Source organism: Ranitomeya imitator, chromosome 3, assembly GCF_032444005.1.
Source record: "Ranitomeya imitator isolate aRanImi1 chromosome 3, aRanImi1.pri, whole genome shotgun sequence".
Taxonomy (NCBI): domain Eukaryota; kingdom Metazoa; phylum Chordata; class Amphibia; order Anura; family Dendrobatidae; genus Ranitomeya; species Ranitomeya imitator.
Window position 1 is genome coordinate 473,555,796 of NC_091284.1, and position 23,010 is coordinate 473,578,805.

General features: G+C 42.5%; 1 protein-coding gene across 7 annotated transcripts in view; it reads right to left on the bottom strand.

The window, feature by feature from the left end:
• The window catches only part of INPP4A (inositol polyphosphate-4-phosphatase type I A), a 187,434-nt gene that overhangs the window by 70,464 nt on the left and 93,960 nt on the right, over positions 1–23,010 (bottom strand). For all 7 annotated transcript variants that reach the window (XM_069757492.1, XM_069757495.1, XM_069757496.1 and 4 more), the window contains exons 4-9: positions 21,703–21,747; positions 19,566–19,684; positions 16,010–16,126; positions 14,669–14,748; positions 7,309–7,420; positions 4,347–4,437 (exon numbers count right to left, since the gene is read on the bottom strand). In XM_069757492.1, coding sequence (XP_069613593.1) covers positions 4,347–4,437; positions 7,309–7,420; positions 14,669–14,748; positions 16,010–16,126; positions 19,566–19,684; positions 21,703–21,747 — 564 coding nt within the window. The remainder of the gene's footprint in view (positions 1–4,346; positions 4,438–7,308; positions 7,421–14,668; positions 14,749–16,009; positions 16,127–19,565; positions 19,685–21,702; positions 21,748–23,010) is intronic.

Sequence of the window (23,010 nt, forward strand, 5' to 3'; positions counted from 1 at the left end):
GACTACGGCCGTTTCACGCAAAATGCGCTTCCACGGGTCCAGGTGCCTGGACCCGTGGAAGCGCATTTTGCGTGAAACGGCCGTAGTCCTTCTCCTCTCCCCCGCACCCAATCCTCTTTCCTGCCGCCTCTCCGCATAATGTCTCACATCGCTTTAAGCGAATAAAGGACACTATCTTCAGCAAGAATCTGGTGAGTGCTGCATCTTTTGTTATTTAACAAGTTGGAAAGTCTGTCTGCTTTATATGCTAAGCACCACCCGGCATCTGCAAACACATAGACTTGTGGCTTGAAGTTTATGCCGAGACTTCTCCTACACTGTTACTGCCTGTGAAGATTAACACATCGAGTGCCGCTCAGTTCCTTTTCTGCGGGTCAGTGAACTTTCAAGTTGAAGACCGCCTTCTCTCCTCCACACTTATTCATTCCTCACCTAATCGCCTCCAAGACTTCTCTCGAATATCCCCCATCCTCTGGAATTCTTTGCCCCAACAAATCTGAATGTCCACCACATTCGGATCCTTCAGACGGAGCTTGAAATCCTCTCTTCCAGAAAGCCTACAGCCTTAACTGACCCTGCTGCCTCTTCACCACTAGAGCTGCTGCAACCCCCATCTGACTGTCTCCATCCCCACCATCCTGTAGAATGTAAGCCCGCAAGGGCAGGGTCCTCGCCCCTCTGTATCAGTCTGTAATTGTTAGTTTGCTTACTGTAAGTGATATCTGTATTTTGGATGTAACCCCTGCTCATGTACAGCACCATGGAATCAATGGTGAGATATCTATAACGCTGGGAGCGTCACTCTGTCCGAAGCCTTTATAGACTGCGCAAGCACAAGAGCCGGCGCAGTCTGGACCCCACAGAGTGACGCTCCCAGGAGATCGCAGTATGCGTAAGCACTGAACGCACACCGCGATCTCCAACGGAGAAGCAGGGACGTGCCAGGAGGGTGAGTATAAGCTATATTCACCTGTCCCGTTCCAGCGCTGCGCGCCGCTCCATCTTCCGGGTCCTCTGCCTGTGACGTTCAGAGGGCTCGATGACGCGCTTAATGCGCGCCGCCCTCTGACTGAACAGTCACAGCCAGAGGACCCGGAAGAAGCGGCACGCAGCACTGGAACGGGACAGGTGATTATAGCAAGTGCTGGGGGGCCTGAGCTAGCGGCGACTCCGGCACCTGACCCCCACAGCGAGCCTGTGTCCCCGCCTGCTCAGGCCCCCCAGTACTCGGCGCCCAGCGATGATAGGTGAATATGTTATTTTTTTTTATATATACAGTGGGGCAAAAAAGTATTTAGTCAGTCAGCAATAGTGCAAGTTCCACCACTTAAAAAGATGAGAGGCGTCTGTAATTTACATCATAGGTAGACCTCAACTATGGGAGACAAACTGAGAAAAAAAAATCCAGAAAATCACATTGTCTGTTTTTTTATCATTTTATTTGCATATTATGGTGGAAAATAAGTATTTGGTCAGAAACAAACAATCAAGATTTCTGGCTCTCACAGACCTGTAACTTCTTCTTTAAGAGTCTCCTCTTTCCTCCACTCATTACCTGTAGTAATGGCACCTGTTTAAACTTGTTATCAGTATAAAAAGACACCTGTGCACACCCTCAAACAGTCTGACTCCAAACTCCACTATGGCGAAGACCAAAGAGCTGTCAAAGGACACCAGAAACAAAATTGTAGCCCTGCACCAGGCTGGGAAGACTGAATCTGCAATAGCCAACCAGCTTGGAGTGAAGAAATCAACAGTGGGAGCAATAATTAGAAAATGGAAGACATACAAGACCACTGATAATCTCCCTCGATCTGGGGCTCCACGCAAAATCCCACCCCGTGGGGTCAGAATGATCACAAGAACGGTGAGCAAAAATCCCAGAACCACGCGGGGGGACCTAGTGAATGAACTGCAGAGAGCTGGGACCAATGTAACAAGGCCTACCATAAGTAACACACTACGCCACCATGGACTCAGATCCGGCAGTGCCAGACGTGTCCCACTGCTTAAGCCAGTACATGTCCGGGCCCGTCTGAAGTTTGCTAGAGAGCATTTGGATGATCCAGAGGAGTTTTGGGAGAATGTCCTATGGTCTGATGAAACCAAACTGGAACTGTTTGGTAGAAACACAACTTGTCGTGTTTGGAGGAAAAAGAATACTGAGTTGCATCCATCAAACGCCATACCTACTGTAAAGCATGGTGGTGGAAACATCATGCTTTGGGGCTGTTTCTCTGCAAAGGGGCCAGGACGACTGATCCGGGTACATGACAGAATGAATGGGGCCATGTATCGTGAGATTTTGAGTGCAAACCTCCTTCCATCAGCAAGGACATTGAAGATGAAACGTGGCTGGGTCTTTCAACATGACAATGATCCAAAGCACACCGCCAGGGCAACGAAGGAGTGGCTTCGTAAGAAGCATTTCAAGGTCCTGGAGTGGCCTAGCCAGTCTCCAAATCTCAACCCTATAGAAAACCTTTGGAGGGAGTTGAAAGTCCGTGTTGCCAAGCGAAAAGCCAAAAACATCACTGCTCTAGAGGAGATCTGCATGGAGGAATGGGCCAACATACCAACAACAGTGTGTGGCAACCTTGTGAAGACTTACAGAAAACGTTTGACCTCTGTCATTGCCAACAAAGGATATATTACAAAGTATTGAGATGAAATTTTGTTTCTGACCAAATACTTATTTTCCACCATAATATGCAAATAAAATGATTAAAAAAAAGACAATGTGATTTTCTGGATTTTTTTTTCTCAGTTTGTCTCCCATAGTTGAGGTCTACCTATGATGTAAATTACAGACGCCTCTCATCTTTTTAAGTGGTGGAACTTGCACTATTGCTGACTGACTAAATACTTTTTTGCCCCACTGTATATCGCAGCAGCATACGGGGCATATACTATGGAGCATCTTATGGGGGCCAGAAACCTTTATGGAGCAGCATACGGGCCATATACTATGGAGCATCTTATGGGGGCCATAAACCTTTATGGAGCAGTGTACGGGGCATATACTATGGAGCATCTTATGGGGGCCATAAACCTTTATGGAGCAGTGTACGGGGCATATACTATGGAGCATCTTATGGGGGCCAACAACCATAATGCAGCAGCATACGGGGCATATACTATGCAGCATCTTATGGGGGCCATCAACATTTATGGAGCAGTGTACGGGGCATATACTATGGAGCATCTTATGAGGGCCATCAACTATAATGGAGCAGCATACGGGGCATATAGTATGGAGCATCTTATGGGGGCCATCAACCATAATGCAGCAGCATATGAGGCATATAGGCATATACTATGGAGCATCTTATGGGGCCATCAACCTTTATGGAGCAGTGTATGGGGCATATGGATGGGAGCAGCAAATTACAGAACGGTGGCGCAGGATGGGAGCAGCACATGACAGAACGGGGGTGCAGGATGGGAGCAGCACATGACAGAACGGGGGTGTAGGATGGAAGCAGCACATGTCAGAATGGAGGCGCAGGATGGGTGCAGCACATGTCAGAATGGGGAAGCAGGATGGGAGCAGCACATGACAGAACAGGGGCGCAGGATGGGTGCAGCACATGACAGGATGGGGGCGCAGGATGGAGCAGCACATGACAGGATGGGGGCGCAGGATGGAGCAGCTCATGACAGGATGGGGATGCAGGATGGAGCAGCACATGACAGGATGGGGACGCAGGATGGAGCAGCACATGACAGGATGGGGACGCAGGATGGAGCAGCACATACCAGGATGGAGACCATATACCAATATAAATGCTCGCCACCCGGGCATAGAACGGGTTCAATAGCTAGTTAATAAATAATAATAAGTGATGCTAAACAAGCTAGAGCTATGAGGAGGTAGGGCACCGGTCCAGATGTATGCATGAGCGTTTTTACCTAAGGCCTCGTACCCACTTGCGTTTAAACTTGGCGAGTGCAATGCAAGAAAAAATAAATAAATAAAAATCGCATTGCATTAGCACCAAACGTTATTCAATGAGGTAGTTCAATTGTGCCTATTTTTTCTCAGTTGTATTCAGCATGAGAAAAACAAAAAAATTGCAACATGATGTCATTTCACTCCAAAATAAATAATAAAATGGACAGCACATGAGTGCTAAAAAATCGTCCCATTCTCTTGTATGAGAATGTGACCGATAATTTATACACAAGTGTGAGCCAGGCCTAGAGGTATTCTATGTCCGAACAGTTAAATCATCTGTTTAGATGGATAGCTTTATAGGAAGTGTAGACATCTGGGAGACCAATGCCCACACAACCTTTATAGTCAGATTAGTGTAGGACAGAACTTTGGAAACCACTGTACTTACCTGATTTTAATAGTGTATCTTTTCTTAGTGATGCATATTTTGAGCGAATTCCTAAAGATTCTGTTAAACTTTCATCAACGGGAATTACTGTCTAAAAAAAAAAGAAAGCATACCTCAGAAAATAAAGTACTATAGAAATGCTTAATCTTGGGTGGCCCACCCAGTACATGACGTCAGAATGCATTAAAGACAGCCAAACCCGCCAATTTCAGCAGGACCCGCTGGCCATAGAAGTCCTCATTTAAACATCACTGATTTTTTCAGAAAGCAAAAAAATGACCGATGTTCATCAGTCTTTTGGATCAGATTTTCATCAATGCTTGGGGTAAGTGTGTTAGATCACAGAAAAAAAATACAATAAAAATATGACATTTATTACATACTAGATGGTGGCCCGATTCTAATACATCGGGTATTCTAGAATATGCATGTCCACGTAGTATATTGCCCAGCCCGCGTAGTACATTGCCCAGCCCACGTAGTATATTGCCCAGCCCGCGTAGTATATTGCCCAGCCCGCGTAGTATATAGCAATGTGGGCATCATATCCCTGTTAAAAAAAAAAAAGAATTAAAATAAAAAATAGTTATATACTCACCTTCCGTTGCCCCCGGATCCAGGAAGCGTTTACCGGCGCTCCTCGTGCGCTCCGGTCTCCAGAGTGCATTGCGGTCTCGCAGATGACATAGTGGTCTCGCAAGACCGCCATGTCATCATCTCGCGAGATCACAATGCATGGACCGGTCACCGAAGCGTCGCGAGGAAGCGGGAAAGGCGCCGGAAGGTGAGTGTATGATGATTTTTTATTTTTTTTAATTATTTTTAACATTAGATCTTTTTGCTATTGATGCTGCACAGGTAGCATCAATAGTAAAAAAGTTGGTCACACAGGGTTAATAGCAGCGGCGTTAATAGAGTGTGTTACACCGCGGCATAACACGGTCTATTAGCGCTGCCATTAACCCTGTGTGAGCGCTGACTGGAGGGGAGTATGGAGCGGGCACTGACTGTGGGGAGGAAGGAGCGGCCATGTTGCTGCCGGACTGTGCCCGTCGCTGATTGGTCGTGGCAATGTTCGTGGGCGTTTTGCCACGACCAATCAGCGACTTGGATTTCCATGACAGACAGAGGCCGCGACCAATGAATATCCGTGACAGAAAGACAGACAGAAAGACAGACAGACAGACGGAAGTGACCCTTAGACAATTATATAGTAGATGCTTTAAAAAATGTATACAGAGTAGAACTAAATAAAATCTGGGGGCATCACTTGCGTATTTAGGGTGCAACCTCTGCGGCAAGGTAGGGTACAGTTCCCCATCAGCTCTTTATAGGGCACAATAGTATCAATTTCTTTATTGCTTCACTCCTTTTCCTGTAAAGGGGTCTACGACACAACTGGATGCTAATCCAGATTTTATTTAGTTCTACCATGTAAACATTTTTAATACATATCTAATAAATTTAATGTTTTGTTGTAGCATTTTTTCTATTTAGATACTACTTTAACATTTTTTCAATGAAAATTGGTAAGTGCGTTAGTTTTTACCATCAGTGTTTCATCAGTTTTTCTCAAATGCAAAAAATAAAACTGAAGGAGGTTTCTCAAGCTTTTTGGACACCACATGATTGGCATCGGAGTGTCGTCACAGTTTTTTCATGGACCCATAGTTTTGCATTGCCAAGTTGGATCCTTAATTCTAATCAAAAACTGGACACGTCTACAAGTTTTGGTGTGGACAACTAGTATAGCAGTCCCAGTTACAAGGGAAAAAAGATGAAAATAAAAAAATTTATATATTGAGATGCCACCCCATAGATTTATTTTATGATCTTATGGGAGGCTCAATGTGTAAAATAAATGAACAAAAAATGAATAAGTTAATATAATATAGCAAGTAAAATATAAATAAATAAAAAAAATAAGTAATAATGCAAAAAAATAAATTAAAAAAAATTGGCCAATATATAAAAATAATTGCTACAGAATAAAAAACAAATTTTTAAAATGCATTTCAGTGGTCCTTTGTGGTCATAAATTAAAAACATGAAAATGTGGAGGAAAAAAATAACAACATGATAGTGACAAAACTGAAACAAACTCCATGTGTCCCGAAAAAAAGATGGAAAACGTATTTGAATGCCAGAGTGAGAAAAAAAAAAGTAAAGCTTTTTAAACTGCACTTATGAAAAAAATCCGAAAAAAGTGCCTGGTCGGGAACGGGGATTGGGTGGGGTGGGGGGGGGACTCCTATCCATCAGTTTAAAAATCAAATTGATGGATAGGAGTCCAATGAAATATCAAACATTTTTCTATAAATATGAAGAGTTATCCTAGAAGCATAACACAAGGGTGCATGTATTTGGCTGGTGGGAAATATAACACAATTACATCACACTTCAATATCTTCTGGCCATGCGCTCCTTTTATAATAACACAAACTTTATATAATCTGGCAGGATGACAGGCTACAAAAGTAAGACAAAAATTCTGTCAAATGCCAGAAAGTGCGACTAACGGGAGAAAATGAACTTGAAAACCACTGGATTTCAGTTATGGGGCAGTCTGATTGACAGCTCACTGTTCACAGACACACTGCTGAGCTGGATGTCAGTCAGTGCGGGGCGCGCATACAGCCGCCACTCAATATGTGACTGAAGCTGCATCGACTGCGCCTCTCTGAATGAAGCTCCCGGGAGGAACAAAGTTCATCCTCCTGCATAGATGTGCTTCCAGTAAGGCGGGGAGCAAGTATTTTAACGCTGTTCACCTGCAGTTTGGCCCTATATAGGCAGGGTGATAACATTTGGTTCCCTTTTCCATAGTTGGGAAAACCATGATATTTGGCTTACTGATCCAATAAGAAAAATGTATTGATAGAAATAGGCGAGTAATGATTCGGCCTTTCCAATGTCAAAGAACACCAGCGTTGGTTCCAAAATCTGATCTATCAATACTTACTCTCCCATTAACAGTATCTGACGATCTGGACACAGGCGCTTGCTGATCAACTTTCTCCTCCATTTGCCAGCCTATCACCGTAATATTTCCGACACGCTGCAGCTCAGCAGACCTGTAGAGAAGAACACAGGCTTCACGTTCAAGAAGACCCAACAGCATAGAGAGGAATTCATTGTTTATAACGCCAGAACTATTTTGAATTCATCTTTATTGCTACGGGCTCCAACTTTTCACCCTAACTCATCCCAAAGGAGAACATTTTTCTTTGCTACCCAATTTTTTACTAAATTGGATGTATGTGGTTTGGGATCATTGTCTTGCTGGAATCAATAGCCCCTGCCTACTTTGGTTTTACCATGTGGCAGCATTACATTCCCCAGTATATCTTTGTACATGGTGGCATTCATATTTCCATCAACTCTATGCAGAGGGCCAATGGCAGATGCAGAAAAGCATTACAATGGCACACCACCAAAAAAATAAAACTTTAGGCACAATTCAACTACCCGTGACAAAATATACAAAACATTTGGCCCAGCAAATGTTGAAAACAAATACATAAAGGGATAAAACAATGTTAAATACAATTTTCACCCTTATAGCTGAAAACCATTTGCTTCCGGTTTGCTAAAATCACCAGGAAAATGGCAGCACAACAACCAGACAGAAGTAATCACACTTACACCTGTATCTAACACACACCATGGACCGATTAAGGGTAACATAGTAACATAGTAACATAGTTAGTAAGGCCGAAAAAAGACATTTGTCCATCCAGTTCAGCCTATATTCCATCATAATAAATCCCCAGATCTACGTCCTTCTACAGAACCTAATAATTGTATGATACAATATTGTTCTGCTCCAGGAAGACATCCAGGCCTCTCTTGAACCCCTCGACTGAGTTCGCCATCACCACCTCCTCAGGCAAGCAATTCCAGATTCTCACTGCCCTAACAGTAAAGAATCCTCTTCTATGTTGGTGGAAAAACCTTCTCTCCTCCAGACGCAAAGAATGCCCCCTTGTGCCCGTCACCTTCCTTGGTATAAACAGATCCTCAGCGAGATATTTGTATTGTCCCCTCATATACTTATACATGGTTATTAGATCGCCCCTCAGTCGTCTTTTTTCTAGACTAAATAATCCTAATTTCGCTAATCTATCTGGGTATTGTAGTTCTCCCATCCCCTTTATTAATTTTGTTGCCCTCCTTTGTACTCTCTCTAGTTCCATTATATCCTTCCTGAGCACCGGTGCCCAAAACTGGACACAGTACTCCATGTGCGGTCTAACTAGGGATTTGTACAGAGGCAGTATAATGCTCTCATCATGTGTATCCAGACCTCTTTTAATGCACCCCATGATCCTGTTTGCCTTGGCAGCTGCTGCCTGGCACTGGCTGCTCCAGGTAAGTTTATCATTAACTAGGATCCCCAAGTCCTTCTCCCTGTCAGATTTACCCAGTGGTTTCCCGTTCAGTGTGTAATGGTGATATTGATTCCCTCTTCCCATGTGTATAACCTTACATTTATCATTGTTAAACCTCATCTGCCACCTTTCAGCCCAAGTTTCCAACTTATCCAGATCCATCTGTAGCAGAATAATATCTTCTCTTGTATTAACTGCTTTACATAGTTTTGTATCATCTGCAAATATCGATATTTTACTGTGTAAACCTTTTACCAGATCATTAATGAATATGTTGAAGAGAACAGGTCCCAATACTGACCCCTGCGGTACCCCACTGGTCACAGCGACCCAGTTAGAGACTATACCATTTATAACCACCCTCTGCTTTCTATCACTAAGCCAGTTACTAACCCATTTACACACATGTTCCCCCAGACCAAGCATTCTCATTTTGTGTACCAACCTCTTGTGCGGCACGGTATCAAACGCTTTGGAAAAATCGAGATATACCACGTCCAATGACTCACCGTGGTCCAGCCTATAGCTTACCTCTTCATAAAAACTGATTAGATTGGTTTGACAGGAGCGATTTCTCATAAACCCATGCTGATATGGAGTTAAACAGTTATTCTCATTGAGATAATCCAGAATAACATCCCTCAGAAACCCTTCAAATATTTTACCAACAATAGAGGTTAGACTTACTGGCCTATAATTTCCAGGTTCACTTTTAGAGCCCTTTTTGAATATTGGCACCACATTTGCTATGCGCCAGTCCTGCGGAACAGACCCTGTCGCTATAGAGTCACTAAAAATAAGAAATAATGGTTTATCTATTACATTACTTAGTTCTCTTAGTACTCGTGGGTGTATGCCATCCGGACCCGGAGATTTATCTATTTTAATCTTATTTAGCCGGTTTCGCACCTCTTCTTGGGTAAGATTGGTGACCCTTAATATAGGGTTTTCATTGTTTCTTGGGATTTCACCTAGCATTTCATTTTCCACCGTGAATACCGTGGAGAAGAAGGTGTTTAATATGTTAGCTTTTTCCTCGTCATCTACAACCATTCTTTCCTCACTATTTTTTAAGGGGCCTACATTTTCAGTTTTTATTCTTTTACTATTGATATAGTTGAAGAACAGTTTGGGATTAGTTTTACTCTCCTTAGCAATGTGCTTCTCTGTTTCCTTTTTGGCAGCTTTAATTAGTTTTTTAGATAAAGTATTTTTCTCCCTATAGTTTTTTAGAGCTTCAATGGTGCCATCCTGCTTTAGTAGTGCAAATGCTTTCTTTTTACTGTTAATTGCCTGTCTTACTTCTTTGTTTAGCCACATTGGGTTTTTCCTATTTCTAGTCCTTTTATTCCCACAAGGTATAAACCGCTTACACTGCCTATTTAGGATGTTCTTAAACATTTCCCATTTATTATCTGTATTCTCATTTCTGAGGATATTGTCCCAGTCTACCAGATTAAGGGCATCTCTAAGCTGGTCAAACTTTGCCTTCCTAAAGTTCAGTGTTTTTGTGACTCCCTGACAAGTCCCCCTAGTGAAAGACAGGTGAAACTGCACAATATTGTGGTCGCTATTTCCTAAATGCCCAACCACCTGCAGATTTGTTATTCTGTCAGGTCTATTAGATAGTATTAGGTCTAAAAGTGCTGCTCCTCTGGTTGGATTCTGCACCAATTGTGAAAGATAATTTTTCTTGGTTATTAGCAGAAACCTGTTGCCTTTATGGGTTTCACAGGTTTCTGTTTCCCAGTTAATATCCGGGTAGTTAAAGTCCCCCATAACCAGGACCTCATTATGGGTTGCAGCTTCATCTATCTGCTTTAGAAGTAGACTTTCCATGCTTTCTGTTATATTTGGGGGTTTGTAACAGACCCCAATGAGAATTTTGTTACCATTTTTCCCTCCATGAATTTCAACCCATATGGACTCGACATCCTCATTCCCTTCGCTAATATCCTCCCTTAAAGTGGACTTTAGACAAGACTTTACATAGAGACAAACCCCTCCTCCTCTCCGATTTTTACGATCCTTTCTAAACAGACTGTAACCCTGTAAGTTAACTGCCCAGTCATAGCTTTCATCTAACCATGTCTCGGTTATTCCCACTATGTCAAAGTTACCTGTAGATATTTCTGCTTCTAGTTCTTCCATCTTGTTTGTCAGGCTTCTGGCGTTTGCGAGCATGCAGTTTAGAGGATTTTGTTTTGTTCCAATCTCCTCACTGTGGATTGTTTTAGAAATGTTCTTACCTCCCTTCTGAGTATGTTTTCCTGGGTCGTCTTTGTTCGAGTCTAATGTTTTTCTTCCCGTCCCCTCTTCTTCTAGTTTAACGCCCTCCTGATGAGTGTAGCGAGTCTTCTGGCGAATGTGTGTTTCCCAGGTTTGTTGAGGTGTAGTCCGTCTCTGGCGAGGAGTCCATCATACCAGTAATTCACACCGTGGTCCAGGAATCCAAATCCTTGTTGTCTGCACCATCGTCTTAGCCAGTTGTTTGCATCAAGGATCCTGTTCCATCTCCTGGTGCCATGCCCGTCTACTGGAAGGATAGAAGAAAAAACTACCTGTGCATCCAGTTCCTTTACTTTCTTCCCCAACTCTTCAAAGTCCTTGCAGATTGTCGGTAGGTCCTTCCTTGCCGTGTCATTGGTGCCAACATGTATCAAAAGAAATGGGTGGACGTCCTTGGAGCTGAAGAGCTTTGGTATCCTATCGGTCACATCCTTGATCATCGCACCTGGAAGGCAGCATACTTCTCTTGCAGTTATGTCCGGTCTGCAGATGGCTGCTTCGGTGCCTCTCAGTAGTGAGTCTCCCACCACCACCACTCTTCGTTGCTTCTTGGCTGTACTTTTTGCTGTCACTTGTTGCTGTGTGACCTTTTCTTTTTTGCTTGCTGGTATTGCTTCATTCTTAGGTGTGCCATCTTCATCCTCTACAAAGATTTGATATCGGTTCTTCAGTTGTGTGGTTGGTGATTTCTCCATGGTCTTCTTGCTTCTTTTGGTCACATGCTTCCACTCATCTGCTTTTGGAGGTTCTCTGACACTTTTTGCACCTTCTGTGACCAGTAGAGATGCTTCTGTTCTGTCTAGAAAGTCTTCATTCTCTTTGATGAGTTTCAAAGTTGCTATTCTTTCTTCCAGACCCCGCACCTTTTCTTCTAAAAGGGCCACTAGTCTACACTTCTGACAGGTGAAATTGGATTCTTCTTCTGGTCGATCTGTGAACATGTAGCACATGCTGCAGCTCACCATGTAGGTTGTCACATCTGCCATGTTGCTCCTAGATCCTGCTGACTTGCTGTGTGTTTTCCTTCTTGTGTAATCTACTCAGCCAAGCTCTCTTGCAATAATGTCCTACAGGCAAAAATTCGCGCGCCTTATGGCGCGCGGTTTGGTGATGCTTTCGAAGCAGCTGGTCCCGGCTGTACCCAACGATCTTCTAGCTTAGGGAGACTTCGCTTCTCCCAGAAGGCACCTGGAATATGCAAATTAGCCTCCTGAAGCTTGAATCCCTGGTTTGGTGATGCTTTCGAAGCAGCTGGTCCCGGCTGTACCCAACGATCTTCTAGCTTAGGGAGACTTCGCTTCTCCCAGAAGGCACCTGGAATATGCAAATTAGCCTCCTGAAGCTTGAATCCCTGGTTTGGTGATGCTTTCGAAGCAGCTGGTCCCGGCTGTACCCAACGATCTTCTAGCTTAGGGAGACTTCGCTTCTCCCAGAAGGCACCTGGAATATGCAAATTAGCCTCCTGAAGCTTGAATCCCTGGTTTGGTGATGCTTTCGAAGCAGCTGGTCCCGGCTGTACCCAACGATCATCTAGCTTAGGGAGACTTCGCTTCTCCCAGAAGGCACCTGGAATATGCAAATTAGCCTCCTGAAGCTTGAATCCCTGGTTTGGTGATGCTTTCGAAGCAGCTGGTCCCGGCTGTACCCAACGATCTTCTAGCTTAGGGAGACTTCGCTTCTCCCAGAAGGCACCTGGAATATGCAAATTAGCCTCCTGAAGCTTGAATCCCTGGTTTGGTGATGCTTTCGAAGCAGCTGGTCCCGGCTGTACCCAACGATCTTCTAGCTTAGGGAGACTTCGCTTCTCCCAGAAGGCACCTGGAATATGCAAATTAGCCTCCTGAAGCTTGAATCCCTGGTTTGGTGATGCTTTCGAAGCAGCTGGTCCCGGCTGTACCCAACGATCTTCTAGCTTAGGGAGACTTCGCTTCTCCCAGAAGGCACCTGGAATATGCAAATTAGCCTCCTGAAGCTTGAATCCCTGGTTTGGTGATGCTTTCGAAGCAGCTGGTCCCGGCTGTACCCAACGATCTTCTATGTGCTGACGTAGATGGAACCTCTGTGGATTTTTCCGCAGCTGTTTTGAGAAATCCGCAGGTTAAAAGCACTGCGTTTTACCTGCGGATTTACCGCGGATGTTATGCAGATTCCACCTGCGGATTCCTATAATGGAGCAGGTATAAACCGCTGCGGAATCCACACAAAGAATTGACATGCTGCGGAATAAACAATGCAGCGTTTCCGCGCGTGTTTTTCTGCCGCATGTACATTGCGGGTTTGGTTTTCCATGGGTTTACATGGTACTGTAAACTCATGGAAAACAGCTGCAGATCCGCAGCGGCCAATCCGCAACGTGTGCACATACCCTTATTGTTCAATAATTGCATTTGATTTTTTTTTTCCAAGTCACTTTTCTTTTCACTTGTGATATTTGTTGAAATATCATCTGTCTTGCACCAAGATCTTCAAAATGCCGCACATATTAATGAATTTTGAGCAAAATTAAAAATGCTCTTTATTTTTTCACAAAAAAAAAAAAAAGTACAAATCTACAGGATTTGGTGCAAATCAAAAATAGCCTAAAAACACCAAACTCCCCACGCACCCCCCAAAAACAAACCGCAAAAGCAATGAGTTGGGCCTAATAAACATAAGCAAGTACAACATTGGTCTCGTACATACGCTGCCCTCTAAATCTTCCTTTATTTACTGCAATCGGAATACGTTTTTATTGCGTTTTCAGATCTTAGTTAAAGGGAATCTGTCACCAGGTTTTTGACACCTAATCTGAGAGCAGCATGATGTAGGAAAAGAGACCCTGACTTCAGCAATTGCGTCACTTTTTTTTTATTTTTTTAATAAAATCACTTTTTATCAGCAGAAGATTATCACTAGAGGACTAGTAAAGCTGCTGCCAGATAGTCCTTCATATTCATGAGCTGTGTATAACCCCACACCAACCACCTTTCTGCCTATGCACAGTGTACACAGAAAGCTGTCAATCAGTGATGTGGGCAGGGTTATACAGAGCTCAGCATTCAGGGTTAAATCCGCAGGAGATAAAATAGGAATTTTATCAAAACTGCAAGCAGCCCACTAAGTATACGTTCCCATGATGAGCTGTTGATGCTGCAGAAAATCTGTATGTAAATTCGGCTACTTGCATTTTTTTCATTGTATTTTTTAGTGCATTTTATTGCGTTTTTTGGCATCTCTTGTTGGTATGTCATGTTTTATATAAGGCTGCTTTTGTTTTTTATCCATCCATCTATTTGGCTTTGACAAAACTTCATGTGTGGAATACATACAGTTTAGAGCGTTTCCACTGTGGGGATATTAAATTCAGCGTACCTGCAAGAGAATTTGCAAATGTGAAACGCACTGTAGATCAGTAGGAAAAAAAAAAAAAGCATGAGATTTCTATAAATCCCATCCACTTTGCTGGAACTTTAAGGTGCTGAGTTTTTGAAGCAGCAAAAATCCAGTGTCAAAAACTTGCAGCAAACTCATTGTAGGAACACAGCCCAAGGATACATCACTGGAATCAGGGTCTCCGCACCGACATCATGCAGTTCTCAGATTCCATAGAAAAACCTATACCCGACAAGTAGCAGTACATAATATCATACAGTTAACACTGACCATAATGGTAAATGTAACCTGTAGTTTTTCTCTTGCAGCAAATCTTTCACTATAAACTTTCCGGAGCCCAACAAGTACATCTGCATGGAAAGAAGACATGATGATTACTTAGATCATAGTTTTAAAGTTCAAGGTTGTTTTTATCATGTTGTAATACACTTTCCGATGTATCAGCTGCCAACATGACACCTGCCATGCCACATTAATAGCACATAGCCTCTTCAGAGGAAGAAGACAGGAACTCTAGTGCCATATATCGGAGCTAGCAAGCCTGAAAGTCAATATCCACTCTATAAAGGGAAGCGGCCAGTCATCAGGATTAGCCCCTAAAAGGTATTAGGAGCGCTTTATCAGCTTCCTAATCCACAAATGATGCCGGTTCCAGCGCTAAACGCTATATGTGTCTGTCCATGCTCTCCTTGCCTACAGTCACCGGACTAGTCCGGGACCGCTGTCAAATAACGCCTCTGCATGGAGAGGGGGGAATGGTTGGTGGGAGGGCTGATAAGAGTCATAAAATGCTCCAAATAAATAAAAAAAATTGTGGACCAATTGTAATTTGTAGTATTATACTGGTGAACGCACCAGCAATGAGGAAAAGATATATGTCTAGCAAAATAGTTCAGGTCTGTACTTACAAAGGGGCTTAGTCTAAAACAAGAAGGAGAAAAGATCAGGAGTGCGGTACAAGGTGTCTGTCACAGATATGACCGATCAGGATGGAATGGGGCCTAGCAGACACAAATGACTTATCATGGGTCTCCGAAAACCGCACAGCCTTGGTCTTTGGCCCATCCATCCTTTTCTATTGTCATAATACTACGCACTGTATTCTGCAGGAAAGTCATGGAAATTGGATTTGTCTATGCTCTGTAGACTGTCTAAAAAAAATTACCACTGCCGAAACGAGGGGAAAGTCTGATACAAATATATTATCACTGCTGGTCCCAGATACAAAACGCTATATTCAGACGAGCCTTCACTTAAATGTTGCAGGGTACGTGCCCACGATCAGGAAAGGGCAGCGCTTTGGACGCAGTGTATATTCGTTGCGTCAAAAATGCTGCGATCAATCACAGTTCTATTCGCATGTGTTCACTGCACAATGTGGATTTTCCGCATACAACACATTCTATTGTGGAAATTGACATGCTGCGGCTAGTTCAACCCGCGCCATGGGCGAGACTACAATGCAGCGGTGAAAAGAAGCACAGTGGGCATGGGACTGGTATTGTAAAATGCTGCTGTTCCTGATCGTGGGCTCGTTCCCCAACTTATTTCAGCCCCTTTAGAATTTCCTTTTTATAAAAAGAAAAAAAAGAAATGATGTAAGACACTTACAGTTCCCTGAGATCGGTCTTTGACATCATACACAGACAGCTTAATCTGCGTCATCTGATTTATAAGAGAGTCTTGGAAGAAGGCAATGCTGCTAAGAAATATAGGATTACTTGTCCCCTGTAAGAGAAATGAAATTCAAACAACCGGTTAATGTTCCTTCTTCTGCAGTCAAGGAAACTATCCTGGTTTGTTGCAAACATACTGGGATAATGGCAAGAATATCTGCTACATTTTACAGAGAAACCCAAGGAATGACTGGCCTTCTAGGGCACAATACCACTCTTGTGTTTGACGTTCAAGCTCATGTTACAAATGAGCGGCGCCGTGCCAGGAACAAACATTATGGCCTAACTCCTAGAATAACTTGCCAGCTAGTAACATAACAGCTCCGCTCTTCTACTATAACTACTAGTTGTGTCAGGACAACGTTAGTCATTTTAAGGGCAGAGAATGAATACCTGAATGTAAGCAGCGCCCCAGTCTCTAGATATAAGATCGCATGCTGCGTGCTGATTTTATAGCAGATCTGTCACCAAATTTCACAATACACACTGGTTACATTCGTCCCTGCACCAACATTTGAAGCCTATGTACGTTACATGTGGCTTACCGGTGTATTGAGCTGTCACCTACCTAAAACAGCAGCAATACGAGTTAGCTCAGATCACTGATGTTTAACCACTTAGATACCACGTCAATCTACGATAGCTGCATTTAAAAGGAACTGGCCATTTAAAGAAATAGCGTTAAAATCATGGCTGCCTTTCTTATAGGAGCAGCAGCCACAGGGAGAACATTAGCTTATATCCTCCCTGAAGCTACTCGCTTCCAGTCATAGAGGCAGTGCAGGGATCGGTGATCACTATATTGTGAGTGTTGTAATCACTCCCCGGCAATTTGATTTACAGCCTGCCCTGCATCGTAAGTGTGCAGCAACTTCATTCAGTTCCACCTTCCCTGCCTCGCTGTATGTCCTTCAATGCAGCTAAAAATGAGAGAAGACTTTCAAACTGCCTAAAGAAAACCTACTTGGGTAGTTACAGTCACTGATAAAACATAACTTTTCATTTAAATGTAGTAAAAGAAAAAGAGGATGACCTCATATAATGACAGTACAAGGAATATATTCCTTGTCCAGTCGAATTAAGTCCTTTGTGGTCCTAGATAGTTCCTAATATCACCCTGCATAGATGTATGCTTCCAGATAGAGATGGGTTGTTGGGAAACAAAGTATCTCAGTCTCCAGGACTAATGAGCCAAAAGGACCAACAGAATAAAGGAAAGAAAAAGCATGGTATGCACATTAACTAACTGCCTCTGTGCTGCTAAAAAGTAGACATAAGGCATAAGACAAATGCAAAGAATATATATACAGAAGTAGACGGATACAACCAAATGCATAGAAACCTAGTGACAAACTAACAACTGAGACTGCTGTATACATCACATAGGAAACACTTAAACTGGTGTATAGATCACATAGCATACACCAAAACTCTACTTTATACATCACATGGTATTCACAGAGACTACCGTTTACATCACATGATATACAAAGACTGCTGTATATATCACATGGGATACAATAAGACTCTGCTGTATACATCACATGACATATACAGAGACTCTGCTGTAAACATCACATGGGACATACATACTGCTGTATATACATCACATGGAACCTACAGAATGCTGTATACTTCACAGAGAACACACTAAGACTAATGTATACATCACATGGGATACACACAATGCTGAATATATCACCGGTATTCACAGACTGCTGTATACATCACATCGAATATATAGACTGCTGTACACATCACACTGGATAAACAGACTGCTGTATACATGACATGGGATACAATGAGATTCTGCCGTAAACACATGGGATAGACCAAGACTCTGCTGTATACATCACATGGGATACACACAATGCTGAATATATCACTGGTATTCACACACTGCTGTATACATCACATGGAATACATAGACTGCTGTATACATCACACTGGATAAACAGACTGCTGTATACATGACATGGGATAGACCAAAACTCTGCTGTATACATCACATGGGATACACAGACTGGTGTAAACATCACGAGAAACAATGAGACACTGCAGAATACATCACATTGGAAACACCGAGCGTCTCCTGTATGCATCACATTAGTACACAGACTCTGATGTGTACATTACATATGATATACTGAAACTCTGCTGTAACTATATCATTTAATAATAATGTTAAGCTGGAATGCTTTAACAGGGTTAGCCACTTAATTTTTATTTGCCAAATGTGTTGGAAACGGGATTTTGTGGCACTTGATAATTTATAAATATTACAAATTCTCCTGCTGCAATTATTAGGGAAGGTCTGGTCACAAGCTTCTCCAACAGCAGGCATTTAAAGGAAACATGCCAGCAGGTTTTTGCTACCTCATCTGAGAGAAGCCCGATGTAGGGGCAGAGACCCTAAATCCAACAATGCATCACTTAGTTTACTGGGTGCAGCAGCTCTAACACAATCAGAATTGATAGATTTAGCATGCAACTAACCCCTCCCCCCTCCAGGCTCTGTGTGTACATAGTCTATTGATAAGGAGCAGCTCATCACAGGTGGGAGCAGAGTCACACTAGAGGTCACATGCACATCAGACGGCAATGATAATGTACTAGTGATACAACCATCACTGCAAATAAACAACAGCACATAGCTTGATAAATGACACATCGTTGAATTCTGTTTTAACCCCTACATCATGCTGTGCTCAGATTACATAGCAAAAACCTGCTGACAGATTTTTTTTAATGGACAGTAGAGCTATGCAATCTATGATGAAACCTGCAATAACAAATGAAATTAATAATGAACCTTTCAATAATGTCATTTACTAGTGTAGTTTCCTAAAGTAGGCTGCATTGCAGTGAAATTAATGGGTAGTCTGGTGTCTGTATTTTCCAAAAGAGATGGTCATAACTCTGAGTGATGTGAACATCCCTTTATAAAAAAGTGAAGGGATGGTCACTAACACAATAAGCAAAGGCTGGCATAGGAGAGGTTCAGACCTAAGCGGATGTTTCATAGACAATAAAGGTGTTGTCCATTCCTGGACAACCCCTTCTTAATTACACTATATAAACTAAAAAGAAAATAGACATATGCCCACAATCCAGACTGGTGCGACGCTATCACTACAATTCCTGGAAGTCATATATCCGTTGATTGGCTGCAGCCCTTCAGTATTCTATCCAGCAGATGTCCGTCCTGGTGGAATACTCAAGGGCTGCAACCAATCCGTAGACATGGGGCTACCAGGAATTACAACAGCGGAATCGCTAGTGTGGCGAGGAGAGGAGAATGATTTTGTATTTTATTTGATACTGGGCAATTAAGCCATTAAGGAGTGGAGATAACCACTACCCATATCACCAGTTAGGGCAAACAAAAGTAAAAAAAGTGGGCATAGATCTATGCTTGGTGTATTGTACCCACACAATAGCCAGTCCGCTAGTGGTTTTAGTGCAGTACCCTTCGGACAGCACATTCTCACCTCGATGATCTCGGTCTGCGCATGCTTTGTCCAGAAAGCCTGAGGAGGCGTTGTGACACTAACAGCAACAAAACTATTTGGCTTCCGCTCAAGTGATGGAGTAGTCAGTTCACTACATGCTGAAAAGAAGGAAAAAAACAGGTTAGGTCCCATCATTGACAAGAAAAACGTACAACGGACAGTAAAGTTTATGATCACGCTTGCGCACATATAAAGTTATTAAATATAGAAGCACACTTACTTTTAATGGGGCATTTACAGCTGTAAAGAGTGTGACTAATTACATACAGCATCATGTGACTTTATGACGACTCAAGACAAACTTCAAGGTTATCGATTTGTCCAGTTAAGAAGCATAAGCGATGGAAATCAATTTTACCTGCTATGGTGAAAACTGAAGTGATAAAAAGTGTCTCAAAGAGGAGACAGAAAGACAACCCCACAAAGGGAAGGTTTCTGCAGGTGGTCACCACAGACAATTACGCTCTCCTTATCTTTCCCGATTCTTCTCTAGTTTTGTGTTTTACTTGATTACTCGTCATAACTAGTAATATGAGGTGGGACGTGCAGCCCATTTAGGTATTATAGGCAACCCAGCTCCTTGAGGATGCCACTTCCATACATTCCATCGCAAGAAGCTTTTTTGCCTCCCAGGACAGTCTTAAGAGTAGGAAGCAGAAAGATGTTAGGACACAAGCCGTTCGACAAAAAGAGCAGGACAGGGCCATGGAAGAGCATCAACCCACCACGTGGCATGGGAGCATGACATCCCACAGTGGAAGTTATATTCACATCTCAACTCTGTGTAGTTTGATTCACATTTGCCAGACATCAAAATTGACAGGTCCATTAATGGCACATTGCTCTCTTCACAAAGGAGAGCAGATTCTCAGGAAAATGTGATAAATATAAGAGAGTCTGGAGAAACGATGGTGAACGTTCTTTTGCCCACAACTTCATCCCACATGACCGGTATGATGGTGGGTCAGTGATTGACTGGGTAGGCATATCCTTGGAGGGTAGCACAAATCTTCACGTGAACCAACGGTGACCTGACAGCTGTAAAGTACCAGGATGAATCCTCAGAACTATTGTTAGACCTTACATTGAAGCAGTGGCCTTTTGTTCCTCCTGGTACAAGGCATTTGCCCAGACTCATGTGGCCAAAGAGTATAAGCAGTTCATGAGTGATAAAAGGCCCTTATGTTTTGGAAGCATGAATCCAATTGAGAACTTCTGGGACATTATATATCCGGTCATCTGACACAAACAACTAGCACCACAGACTGACTGCCCAGAGCTCACTGATTTGATCCAAGTCTGGGATGAGATCTCTCAGGACACCATCTGCCGCCTCATCAGGAGCAAGCCAAGATGTTGTTTGGAGCATACACAGGTATGTGGGGACAACACACTACTGAGTCACATTATGAGTGGCCTTATTGAAAGTTATGCAGATTGGGTCACTCCATGGTTTTCGGTGCGTTTTGGAATCCAGCCATCATTTGGTTGACGATTTTGGTTTTAACTGACTGTTCATACATCATTTTGTCTCAATAATACAATTTTTAAATGCTAAAGATTTTCAACTTAAATTTTTCATTCCGATGTGTAAACTAGGTGTTGCGTAATTTTTGAGCAGGTAACTGTAAAGTAAATTAGTCCCATAACATATAGTGAATGTCGGCACTGCAAACACTTCAAACCACTGGTGCAGCAATATACAGGAATCTAGAAAATGTCAAACAGCAATCTTTGGAAAAGCTCAGCAAAAAGACAGCAGGCTTTAGATACTTCATAGAAGAAAAGTCCAATTGCTGCACTGAACAAATGAAGCAAATCTTCTTACTGTGGCAAATACAGGACGGGAAGTAGCAGCAAATAACACATGGCTTACGGACATCATAAAGACACTTCCTTGGGGCTTCACCTGAAGACCGGTGGAAGCGTCATGGATGACGGGAATCAGCCGATGGCTATGGGTTGCGTTAACTAGCTGCCTTATATATGCCACAATAAAGAAGATTGTTTCATTCCGTGAGTATGGCAACTGCATTTGTCATCTACAAAGTACTCTAAAATAAAGTTACAATATCTACAGCATTTTAAAAGTAAAGTGCGGTTTCTTAAAACTTACCCAAACTAAATTCCAAAATTGGTTCATCTGGATCCTGGAAATTCCCTAATAATAAAAAGTAAATGTAATTAAATATTGATGAGATAAATTACCATAGTAATAGTATACAAAGGATCCTACACTACGTAAAGCCTGCCTTGAGGAGCACAAGCTCCATGTGTAGCCGCATCATCACTGCTGATTATCTCTTCCTCACCTAGTACTTTCAGTAAAAGAATGCCAGCCCCACCTGTCGCTCATAGTACCTTCCGGGCTGCATACAAGCTTTATATTTCAGGAATTCTGCCGAGAGGTTGGCAATGATTGCTAACACCATTGCACATCGCTCCAAGAATTCATCTATACATCGAGCTCAAAGTACATAGCTCAGACAGAGGAGCAGGAAACATTAATAGCCTTGGAAGGGGTTTTCCACTTTCAGTAAAGATACCCCCAAACACTCAATACATATAATAATGCAGATAGTACTCACATTACCCATTTCTGCTGCTGTTCTGGTCTCTGCGTATTGGTGGCAGCTGTAACATCATGAGCACAGTGCACATTACCTCTGCAGACAATCACTGATCTCACAGGCTTATGCCATTTACATCGGCAAAGCTACTGCGGCGATGATATGAATTACAGTAATATCATAGATAACAGAAACATTGCACTCCATCCTACAGGAATGATAGAAAGCAGGAGAAGGCTCACTTATGGGGGTACTACGGCTCATAAAACAGTCAGTGTTCTGGGAACTTTGTAAGGCAGCGTTCAGACGCATTGTTTCTTTGCTGCTTTTTTTATTAATGCAAATTTAAAGCTGCATTTCACAGTACCACCAAAAGGTATGATATCAGAAATCTCATGCACACGCATGTTTTTTTCCTGAATGAAATTGAGAACGGCAACATTTTTTTACAAATCTGTAGTGTGTCAATTCTTTCAGCTTTTTGCAGCATTTCTCAACCATACACTGCAATGAAAAAATGAAAACATGCTGCAAAAAACACAACGGCGTTTTTTGGAGCGTATTTGCTGCATCTGTTAAGTGTTTTTGTTGAATGAAACTAATTTAATTAAACATGAATTGTAGACAAATCAGATATGTAATCCATACCCAAAAATGCTGCAAAAAAAAAAAAAGCATGAAAAAGCTGCAGACACGCTGAAAAACAGGTGTTTTGAAAACAGCGTCTATACTGCATTGTGAAAACGTTTTAAGTGAACATAGCCTAACTGGGTCTGCTAATATTTAATCAGAACCTAGACAAAGATGACATCTTATTTCACATCTTGGCAGTTGACTGATTTTATATTCTTTTA